The sequence below is a fragment of the Adiantum capillus-veneris genome, chromosome 28 (assembly GCF_014529385.1).
Source record: "Adiantum capillus-veneris isolate H3 chromosome 28, ASM1452938v2, whole genome shotgun sequence".
NCBI lineage: Eukaryota > Viridiplantae > Streptophyta > Polypodiopsida > Polypodiales > Pteridaceae > Adiantum > Adiantum capillus-veneris.
In genome coordinates, this window is record NC_140958.1 from 79,489,556 (window position 1) to 79,501,164 (window position 11,609).

General features: G+C 43.1%; 1 protein-coding gene across 1 annotated transcript; it reads left to right on the forward strand.

Moving 5' to 3' along the window:
- The first annotated feature begins 636 nt into the window (after positions 1–636).
- On the forward strand, positions 637–4,838 carry LOC147420745 (putative mediator of RNA polymerase II transcription subunit 26b). The gene is made up of 9 exons (XM_086504426.1): positions 637–1,524; positions 2,063–2,131; positions 2,277–2,359; positions 2,474–2,559; positions 2,678–2,796; positions 2,923–2,953; positions 3,039–3,538; positions 3,872–3,956; positions 4,063–4,838. The coding sequence occupies exons 1-9, from the start codon at positions 1,111–1,113 to the stop codon at positions 4,203–4,205; spliced, it is 1,530 nt and encodes a 509-aa protein (XP_086360552.1). The 5' UTR covers positions 637–1,110; the 3' UTR covers positions 4,206–4,838.
- The last annotated feature ends 6,771 nt before the right edge of the window (positions 4,839–11,609 follow it).

The following is an 11,609-nucleotide window of genomic DNA, read 5'->3' on the forward strand; positions in this document are numbered from 1 at the left end:
TATTGTGAGAATTTGTCCAAAACTTCTTGTGAAGGAGTACATACCTTACCCAATAGAAGGAGATCAATGCTAGCATGGATCAAAACTGACACCTACACCAATCACCAAAATACGCTCTCTCTTGTGCTACCATTGGCAATATATATATATATTTGCATAGTGGCGCCTTTACCCTGAGTGGGGCGTGTCTATCAAATCTAGCTAGAAGTAAGAAACTTGTAAAGACAGAAGCTTTTGTGCACGTCAAAGAAATGTTTTTGCCACGCGACTACCAAATGGTAAATGGTGGACCACGTGGCACGGAATGGGCAAAGCGGGGTTCACTTTTTAAACCCTGGTTAGGCTAGAGGGCGGCGTGAGTTCTGTTCAAACCACGAGGGTCTTTACCTCTCTCCTCCAGTGACTTCTTCTCTCTCTCTCTGTGTCCACGACTACCTCTCTCCTCTCTCTTCCGTGTTCCGTCACTCTCTCTCCGACAGTCTCCCTCCCCCCTCCAAGTTCCATCGTTCTCTCTCCAAATTCTCTCACAGACTCCGACTCTGGCCCGCCCAGGCGTGTCGCTTCTTCTTTCTTTTCCACTCTCTTTCACCCATTTTCAACTTTTTTGTAGTCCTGACCCTCCCCTCTCAGTCTCTCTACCCCTTACACACGCACCCACCCACCAAACACACGCGGACACAGCTTGACACGAAGGTTTCCCCCTTTCTCCTGTGGCTGAATTTTGAACGATTCCTGGGTGATTAGCCCTTTCCGAATCATTGCGCACAAGGAGAGAGAGGGAGAGAGGGGAGGGAGGAGGAAGCAAATGCAATCTCTGCTTGTAGGCTAAGTTGATCGCCTCGCAACAGATATTGCGATCTTAGGCAGGCACATCATCACACAAACACGCGCGCACTAAGACTCCCCGGGGGGGGGGGGGAGAGAGAGAGAGAGAGAGAGAGAGAGGGGGGTCTCCACCTTGGTGCGTACCTAGAATTGTATCATCTTTTCGACCACTATTGCCCCACACTTTCTTTTGAGAAATTCAAGGGCTGCCTCAAGGGGAATTGGGTCATCGGCACACACTTGTAGTCGTGGGTCTAGCTGCTGCAGAGGGCATAAGCTCTAGCTATGGAGCGCTGGCGAGCTTTTTTTGGTAAAGCAAATGCAGACATATGGACAGTAATAGAGCAAGCCATCAATGTGGCCGCTGTGGATCACCCTGAGGTCTTCAGAGAGAAGAGAGGGGACATTGCAGAGACTCTTTTTGCAAGGAGATTACTTCAGGTAGTGCCGTCGCATGATGAAGTTGCATCGTTAGGGGTTCTTGATGATATTGATGAACATCCGACGAGTGCAATGGAAGAGGGTGAGCTTAAGGATGATGCTGATGAAAGGGCACCCACAGCTTGCCTAGATGATGAAGCGCATAGGCTTCATCCATGCTATGACGAGGCGGTAGTGCTTCGAGAGGATGTTGATCAGGAAGTGGCTTTAATTGAAGAGATTAACAGTATCAAGCAGTCTATCACTGGCGATAGTCAGGTATGTATACTTGTCATCCTGTTGATTGGCTTGTGTGAAAAGTATCTTTGGCATGCATATGTCTGCATTGCTTTTGCACCATCTTTTATCTTTGCTAACATGGGCGCTAGTGTTTTTTTTGTTAAGCTGAATACAGAGGTTCTAGATGTCTAGTTCTGTTTCTTATTTCCATGATTAGACTCTGTCTTAAAGCCTGCTCTGAGTTTACTGGGTGTATGCTGGTGCTTGTTGAAATCAAATGCGTCTTTTGAATGATGCTTAAGACTGCAATTTGAGGGTTGAACAATCTGACCATGTCGCATTTAGCTCATCTTTGTGTTATGTGCCCTTGCATCCTCTCAACCACAGATTTGGTTGTTGCATTGGCGATTAAACTGTTGAATTCTCTCTTGCATGTAGTCTTCTGTGTTTTTTGAACAAAGCATCCTCTTCCCTCTGACAAGGAAGTGAGATGTCATTCTCACCAGTCAGAGGAAGAGAGGGAATCTTGCACCGTCTTCTTGCACCTTTTGCTGATATGAGTTTCTGATGTTTGCAGCCGGAGAACTATCTTCTGGAATTGTTGCAGAAGTTGAAGGATATGCAGATCACTGTCCATGCATTGAAGGTTTGCCTTATGCTGTTTATTTGTCTTGTCTTAGGGCAAAACTATAACAGGTTGTGTAGCATGTGGGTTTTAAAACCTCGCCTGATGAAATTTTATTGAATTGTGGGGAGAAAGAAGTGTAATGGGGCTGCTCTATTTTGGTCAGGTAACTGAAATTGGAAAGCAAGTTAATGTTTTACGCAAGCATTCTTCGAAGTATGTGCGAGCGGTTGCCAAGCAACTTGTTAAGTAAGCACAGATCTTATACTTCAAGTCATAGTTTCCATGGGTTGGACGTGTCAGAGGAGAATGCAACTAGTATCTTTTGAAAACTCGTTTTTAAGCGCAGTATATAATTTGCAGGCACTGGAAATTTTTAGTAGATGAATGGGTGAAAAGTGATGGGGAAGCAGCTGAGGTTGGTGTAGCAAGCCCAGTTGCGGCAGCAGGCATGTGTTTCTGTTTTTTTCACTATCATACTTTAGTTGTATAGCAGTGGTTATGGTCTGTCTTTTTTTGGGCCAAAGTTGTGCTTGTAGTCTTATCAATAGCGGCTTGCTATTTCAGGTTTACAGAATAGGGACGAGCCTGATGTTGCAAATAGGTTACGGTTACTACTTTCCCCCCCAGCTACTGAGGATCTAAGTTTGCCACTGGAGAAAGGCTTTTCTGGTGAATTGACCAAGGTAATGCTAGAGAGTTGAAGCTCGTTCTCTGTTCATTTTAGAGCTCTACAGCAATTGTGGTTTGGTATACGTTGCCTCACCAAAGATTTTAAATTTTTAATCCTTTTGTTGTCAATATGTTTTCAGCTCTTCAGCTTCATTGACGACGAGGATCTTTGTAAGTTTCCTTATTGGATCTTTCCTTTAATTTGAAATGGCAGTGTCATTGGCATTTTAGTAACCACTCGGGCTTGCCTTTACAGGTGGGCAAAATAAACGAGGTGTAGAGAATGATATGGATTGCAGGGAACATTCTGTCAAAGGCAGCATGCAAAATTCAAGCAGGTCGCATTCAGGGAGCGCATTAACCTACTCCAGTGATTGTGATGCTAGGATTAGTTCTAGTCAAGCATGGGGGATACAAACTCCAGGAGAAATGGGAAGTGCAACACGGGATAATCACACTTCTGAGAGAATAGAGAAGTTGTTGGAGCCAGCTCCAAAGACGCTGCTGGCAAAGAATGAAATGGCTCATAGTGGGGCAAATCATATTAGCGGCATGCAGCCATCATCCAAGGCACCGACAAAGCCTGTCAGTCTTGCCAAAATAAGTTCTGACTCTTCAAAACCAAGGGTTAGTTCTGATGAGGCGGTGGCAAGGAGATCTGCAAATGATCACTCACAGAGGAGTCATTATGCGCAGAAAGCAAGTGCGCCGCATGGGAGCGGGAATGCGAAGAATGTGAAGCCATCCATGCCCAATGTAAGAAGGCTACTGGACTGGCATTGTGTCTCAATAGTGTGGGTGATATAGGTTGTGGGGTATCTAAAAACATAATACCTGAGCCTATAGCTGCCCGAGCTGCACAGAACTGCCAGTTACGTTTGCATTGGCATGGATGTTATGTCTCTATCCACCTGATGTCATATATGCATGTCGCTTGAATCACATGCCTTGTGATAGTCAGGAGTAAAGGAAATTGCTTGTGGGGAGAACAAAACGTAGGTGGCATCAGAAAGGGTTGTCTGTCATTGCTTTTCAGTTCAGTGGGAGAGGTGTGGGTCATGTAAATTTGTCTGGCTTGCTTCTTTGCAGAAGTTATCGGACAAAAGTCAAGTAGAGCAGAAGCTCGAGATTGCTAAGAGAAAGCTACATCAAGGGTACCAGCAAGCAGAGAATGGTGAGTGTATGTCTTTGGCTTTCCTTGTTGCTGTTCTAGTTAGTTTCTTTGTGGGCATAAAAGAGGAACATATATATATGATGCTTGTAATCTTGTGTTGCCTCAGCGAAAAAACAGCGGACTGTGCAAGTTTTGGAATTTCCAGACCTTCCCAAGAGTTCCGAGACACGGGGGAAGATGAATGCAGCAGTGCAGAGCAAGGCTGGCTCCCAGGCTGGCCATTGGAGTCAAATGAAGAGGCATGGGTGATATTGTCATAGCAGACCAACGATCTTTTGCTACAGCTTTTGTTTTGCCAGGAACATTCCGGCAAGCCAGAATTTGTTCGGACTGTGTCTCTAGCTTGCTTTCTGTTAAGAACCTGTATGAAGGGCTATTCTGGTTGAACTTTTCGTTCCCAACAGTCCTGCTGTATGACCATATGGTACCTAATCGGTGCTGTATTGTTCTCTTCTTGTGGCTATGCTTGGCACTTTAGGTGGCTTTACGCTTCGCTGTGCGTTTTTGCTTGGCATATCACATGTCCGGTCGCTGCATTTATGGCGAGCGCAGGTTACAGCTAAGCAAGGTAGGAAATGTGACAAAAGACTACTAAATGCCGTTGTTGCTATAATGCTTCCAAAGACCTTGCGTGTCTGCCCTCAGTATAACCTGATTCTTGAAGGAGAAGCAATCTTTGGCTTCATACCTGTGAAAGCTGAGTGTGTAGCGTCATGCTTGTCTAGTTACTAGCATAAGGAGCTAGTAATTGTTATCAAGGAGAATGGGGTCAGCGATTATACAGAGCTGGTTTTTGGAACTGTAATCTATGTAAATTGTACTTAACCTGAGAAATGAGCTACTAAATAACGGGAGGGATTTGAAACCTGAAAATTTGCCTTTCTTCTGGATGTTTTCCTTTCGGTGGAGAAAGTTGAGTGGAAAGCTGCCTCGTTTGTTAATTGGTCTCAATGCTACTTTTGTATGTTTGTTGTCAATGTTGTTGTGCTGGTTCCTCCTTATCCTTATGAAAAGGAGGGCCTGCATCCCCCACTGCTTTGGCCTTCTTGTGATGTTTTTGGATTTCCTACTAGGTGTCATACTCTTCAGAATTAAAACTGAAGTTTGTGCTCTCAATTTTAGTAAGCATTATGATGTATTTGCACTTGCCTGCGTGCTTTGTTGAGGGAAGCTCAACCCACTTATAGTATGCTATGAACTCATCAATCACTGTTGATGAAATGTGTGGTGCATTTGCATCATATGAGGCATGATATCATGCAAGGAAGATAGCTACAATGTAGGGCCATTTTCACTGTCATTGTCTCAGGCCAGGAGGTATGATGGTGGCTTATTTATGGAGTTTATAACTGAGGTGACATGTAGTTTTGGGCTGTCGATGCAAATGATGATAAACGGTCCACCACGAGGGAAGTTGTGGATATGGATCTGAGCTGATACTTAGCAGTACTATTGTGCTTTGGATATCTTGAATTTTAGTTTATTATGATAAATGGTTCACCACACCCGTGAGAGAAGTTGTGGATATGGCTTTGGGCTTGGACACCTTATCTGAGCTGATAGAAAGCAGTACTATTGTGATTGTTGCTTTGGATATTTGGAATTTTAGTTTATGGTATCGGAGTTCTCAATGAGTCAGCTCTGCTTTTTTAAGGCGAATTTGACTATGAGGTTTTTAGGTAGGAAGCACTGATGGAATCACACATTATCAATAGGTCACCTAGTACCATTGAATTACCAGATTCTAGAGGAGCTATGGTATGGAAAGAAGCAACATTATATGATTATATGCATTTCTTTGAACGTGAGGCATGTACACATGTACCCAAAGAGCTTCAAAAAAGTTAGATCCAAAGTTGCACGTGTATTTTTCTTGGTTATGATGCAAATGGAGAAATGGGATATTGCCATTGTCACTCGGTATCTCATAAAGTCAATTGTAGTTCATTATTATCTTCAATGAATCAAAGCTATCAAAGAGATTATAGAAAAGTCACATTTGAGGTCAAATTTGTGAAAACTTAGAAGACTAGTGATACACTTTATACTCATCTCAACATGTTTAAATTTGGAGTGAAACATGGGATTCTTTGTCAAAGCAATGGCACTTTGACTATCACAATTTAAAACTGGAACCTAATAAATGTCTAAATCTTCTACTAAGCACACCAATCACATAGTTTCCTTGTTGACATGTGACATTGCAATGTACTTGGTCTTTGCAGTGAAAGCAAGTATCTGAGGATGTGTTTTATTGCTATACAATGCTACTTGCCATGATTAGCAATATATTGATTAACCACTTCTACTACAAATGCAATGTTTGGTCTTGTAGTTACCATAGCATACATAAGACAACTTACAGCTGATGAATATGACACTTGCCATTTTTGCTATCTCTTCATCTAACTTGGAGAGTCTTCCTTGATCAGTTTCAAATATTATGGGGCAGGGAATGCTCCCTGAGCCCCATAATTCTTCGACCCCTTGGCGATCGTGGCACCATTTATTTAGCTCTGTTCGAGGGCATTGACGCAAATTTGCCGCAGAAGTTCTTATGTTGCCATTCATATAGTGATTGTAATTCTGGTTGTTGAGCTACACAACACTGATTGGTCTGTTGATTGGCACCGCCAATCATTGCATAGGTGATGGTGTTGTGGAATTCTAAGTGTTACTCCTGGGAGGGGAGATTAGCAGAAAGCGATTGCCAGGTTGGGTTGTCCCTCGTGGGGCCCATAATGGTCGTCGTGGACCGCAGCTGAGGAGTGCCTATGCGGATAACGTTGCAACATTCCTCTGCGGGGCCGTACCGCAATACTACAATGCTCTGGCCCATGAGGGTGTTTGAAGCTCGTAGGGCTTGTAGTTATTGCGTACGGTGCGGTCTCGCCTAACATGGTCCTGGGGCTTTCCGAGCGGGCCTTGGTGACCATGGTTGGCCGGATCGGGATGCCTCCTTTGAGCCGACGCCCACTTTGGGTATGGCAGTCCTACCGGACATCCGCTGGACGGGGGCCTTTTTCTACCAGGCGAAAATCCTGGAGTACCTGGGCAGGATTCAACACGGTCTGTGAGTTACAACGGTCTGTCCCTCTCTCTCAGCCTTGGTCCTTAAATGCATCACTGAATTCGTTTGGTGATTTCCCGACGTTACCCTCGGGTGGCGTGACTAACAAGGGAACATGGACTGACTAACATGGCATGAAAAGACTTTTTACTCCCCCGAGGGGGAAACCTGCTTCCATTCCCCGTTGACATGCCACGATACGGCATGGAGGCGCTTTTCCCCTTGTCGGCAAGTTCGCAAGATAACTTGTCTCTGACTCGTTTGCGTGCACGCGAAGCAAAGGCAGTTCCTTGCTGGCTTGCCGGCTCTAGCCCAAAAAAGTAAAAAGTAAAAAAATGTGGCTCCTGTAGCATGAATCTTAGCTAGGCTTAGATTATGGTTGCTGAGTTGTCAGCACCAGGTTGCATTCCCCATGCTGATGCGCATGCCTTACATTGGTTGCCGGTTATTACCGCACCTTGAATTACAGGAGCTGAGGTGGCATCCATCCACAGGTTGCATGGTTGATTCCGCTAAATAAGTTACATGTGATGGACGGCCAGGATCCGCTGCCCCCTGACCCCCGACCTTGACGGTAGTGGGGTACTCATTGCCTTTCCTCTCTGTGGATTGAAATGCTGCAAGACCTTGTTGATATAAGATTCTTGAGACAACTCAAGACTTCTCTTTTTCCTGTCTCTCTTAGACGCATAGCAAGAAATGATTAACTTCGTTCAAATCCTTCATAGCAAAGTTTTTACTCAACATTTGTTTTAATTTGGCAATCTCCTTTGTGAACTTTTTCGCAATTAGCATATTTACATATAAGATGAGAATGATCAATGAATTATCACTAAGTTTCCGTATATACAAGCAGTGATCCTCTTGACTCCTTGTAGAAACCTAGGGACCGCATGAAAGCATGAAACTTTTGATGCCATTGTCTTGAGCCCTTCTTTAAGCCATAAAGCGCTTTCTTAAGTTTTGCATACAAGCTCCTCCTTGCTAGGGTATTCAAAACATTTAGATTGCTTTATGCATACATCCTCCTCAAGACCCCTGTGAAGAAAGGTTGTCTTTACATCCATTTGGACAAGCTCCATGTCCTCATTGACTACTAGTTGAAGCATGTTAACCTAGTGGATGCTCTTATAGGGAGCCTTGCTATGAAGCAAATTGCACATTGCATCAAGTTAATGGGTGTAGGATGAACACAATTGTATAAGGGTGAAGCTATTGCGCTTCATAGTTGTACATGCTAGCTTTAGTTATAGCCACTTACGGTTACATTGGCTTTTAAGTGGGAGATTGTTGGGTAAAGGTCAGTTGGCCACCTCCGATTAACCTTACATCACTAACTCACTACCCATTTACAACACACACTCTTTCCTTCTTGTGTGTTGTTTCTCCATCTTGGTGTCATCTCTTCTCTTCCTTTCCCTCTATGCATACCCGCATGCACAAATCGGATACCCCTTCATCTCCCTAACATAACGATAATGCTTCTCAATGTGCTTTGTGCGACCATGGAACACTGGGTTTCTAGCAAGTACCAAAGTACTCTAGCTATCAAAGAATATAGCATTGGTAGTCAACACCTAAATCAATCAAAAGGCTTCGAGGAAAACACAGGCACTAGTAGCTATGAAAGTTGCCTTATACTAGCCTCACAACTAAAAGTCGCCACCGTAGGCTACTCCTTAATCAACCAAGTTATGCATGAGTTCTTGAGCATGAACCAATGGTGGACACTTGTGTGCCATAGCAACTAGCACAATCTCAGTCTAAAAAGCATGTAAATCTGGTGACAATGATCCCCCTAGGGATGAAAGAAACCAATGTTACTAAGTGGCAAAAGATCCGCTTAACTACCTTTCAACATGTAGACCATGCATAAATCTTCTCATCTGCAAGATCGCATACTGAACATGTAGCCTCATAATGCATACATAAATGAGGCAGCTGATAGCCTAATGCTAGAAAGTGGCATCAGAGTAGTTTCCAACATCATGAAGACTAAGCTTCAAACCTATCTTCATAGGGGTAGCAATAGCTTTGCAACCTTCAAAGCTAACCTATGCAACAATGTCTCCATGTACTTGGTTTGACACAAAGCAATGCCTCCATCAACACCTACTTAAATTTTATGCCGGATAATGATGAAAAATCCCCAAATTCAATATTTGAAAGGAGCCATTTAATTAAGCCTTAAAATAAAAAAATATTCCTCATTTTTTCTAGTGAGCAACATATCATCAACATAGAGCACGATGATGTTTATGATCATCCACATGTTTTACAAAGTTCTCTTAGTTGGATAATTCACAAAACTATGTGTCGCCAAGTATGCATGTATCTTTTCATACAAAGCACACAGGCCTTAGTCCAACCCATAAAAGCTTTTGTAATCTTGCACACATTGACCTTTTTGAACAAAAACTAAGAGGCTACACTACATACACGTCCTCATGCAAATCGCCATTCAAAAATGCAGTCTTTATGTCCAATTGATTTACATTTCCAACCATTATGAATTGTTGATGTCAAATGCTATGGATGATATCATATGATAAGTGGGAGCAAAAGTCTCAAAATCAATGACCTTTTCTTGCGCATAACCTTTTCCATAAGTTTAACCTTATATAGCGATCAAATCTACCATCATGCTATGTTTCAGCTTGAAAGGCTAGGGGCCAAGTGCCTTTTTACTAAGAGGCAAGTCACACAAAGACCATGCACCATTCTTCATGAAAACATCATACTTAAATTGCGTTGTAGCCACCCAAGTTTTTGAATTTGTGCTTCATCAAATGACAAGGTTCTTTCTCATCTTACATACTAGATACTACCAAAACATAACACTCTGATGCATCATAGGCATGGTGAGAACCTGAATAAGTACAAGCAGAGGTGCACCCAATGAACTTTCACACATAGTATGCACTAGCCAATATGCCCATACATCTAGCCTGTTTAATCTCCTTACTAGATAAGAGGCATTGTCAGCAAAAATAAAATATTCTTGTTAGGGTTAGTATGACGATGTAATGGAAATGGCCTATGAACATTGAGAATAGCGGAATTAAGAGAAGTATAGTGATCATTTTTATGAGACTACTTTGAGAACAGAGAGGGTGAACGTAATTAGCGGTAGCAACACAATCATTATACTTAATTGACTTGGCATGAACAATACTTTTGCAAGAGAGAGAATTAGAGAACATGAAAACAATTAAGGACTGGATTTATGTGGAGCCGGCCCCCCTCCAAGAGGCTTTTGTATTATAGATTTTCCCATAAAAAGAGACTTGGTACAATACAATCTTTGTGTTTCTTGTGATCTAGGTGATGCAATGAAGATGGAAAGATTCATGCATCGCGAACATAAAATAAACTTTCTAAAGGCATTAACCATCCCCAGCCTCAGTCCCAAGGCCTCAAACATCTTCAAAGGTGGAGAGAGCAGTGGGGAATGGGGGCAGGGAAGAGGAAGAAGAAATAACATACGAGAAAGAGATAGCCCCTTACTTATCATCACTCTTCTTGTATAGCATAGAATAATAGCATAATAATGATGATGAAGAAGATGTCAAGCTTAAGCATTGAAGCATGGCTCTTGGTTGGATTTGCATTCCATATCCAAGAGTGTTGGTGTAGGCTCTCAACTTCTCAACAAGCTTGGAGAAGGAGATGGACCTCTTGCACTTTGCCAAGCAAGATTGAGCTTGTCAGTGTGTGTGAGAGAGAGTTACCTCTCAAGCACACCCCTAGCTTGCTTTGGTCGACCACCCCTTGTAGCTCACATTGGAAGTTGATAGGACCCCTACATGTCTAGCCAATCACATGCATAGTGTATATCAAGCAACCATGCTAGCCTTGGGACAAGTGTCCCCCTTTCCCCTTTGAGAGAGTGGACTTGGTAAATGCATACACAATTAATTTAATTAGCTAAAAGATTATTGGACCCTTTAGAGTCCAACCAATAGGCTTTAGGCACCTTATGAGGGAAACACATGGAGAGGAACTTGACACGTGTCCTTGTTGCTTCTTTAGACTAGTCTTGCCTTGTGTGAGGGCGTGTGTGTTCTCTCTCTTGCCCCTGCAATTAGAGCTCGCCCCCCCATGAGTAGGGATTGTGGTTGACTTTGGGAACACCTTAAGCCCCTCAAGTACCTTAGTCATGGAGCACCTTAAGCACCTTAGTCATAAAGCACCTCAAGCAGCTTAGTCAGCAAGCACGACAAGCAGCTCAAGCTTGGGCCAGGTTCCCACCTCAAGCACAGCCCTAGCTTGCCTACGGTTTAAGGACTTTTAACATTAACCTTTGGAGGTCTTTAATGAAGCTAACCCTAAGGTCTTTAAGTTCCATCAGCTAGCATTGCTCTTTGATAGACCATCTCTCATTTGGACCCTTCAACCTTGGCCCCATGTTGAGATAGATCCATAATCACATGTCTATATTCTAACCCTTGTTCTCGTTTATTCTCCCGTGTTAAATGATCAAATTTTAATATGAGAAAATCATTTGGGTTGGTTAGATATTAGATGTTATGACATTACCTCACCTCTCTCTTGAAACCATAGTCGTCCTCGACTATGAGGTA

What these genes read in the sequence shown, in the direction of transcription:
- LOC147420745 (XM_086504426.1), top strand. Translation starts at nt 1,111, where the DNA reads ATGGAGCGCTGGCGAGCTTTTTTTGGTAAAGCAAATGCAGACATATGG. An exon ending in TTTCTGGTGAATTGACCAAG is followed by an intron (nt 2,797 to 2,922) that starts GTAATGCTAGAG and finishes ATATGTTTTCAG; the next exon opens with CTCTTCAGCTTCATTGACGA. An exon ending in CATTGACGACGAGGATCTTT is followed by an intron (nt 2,954 to 3,038) that starts GTAAGTTTCCTT and finishes TTGCCTTTACAG; the next exon opens with GTGGGCAAAATAAACGAGGT.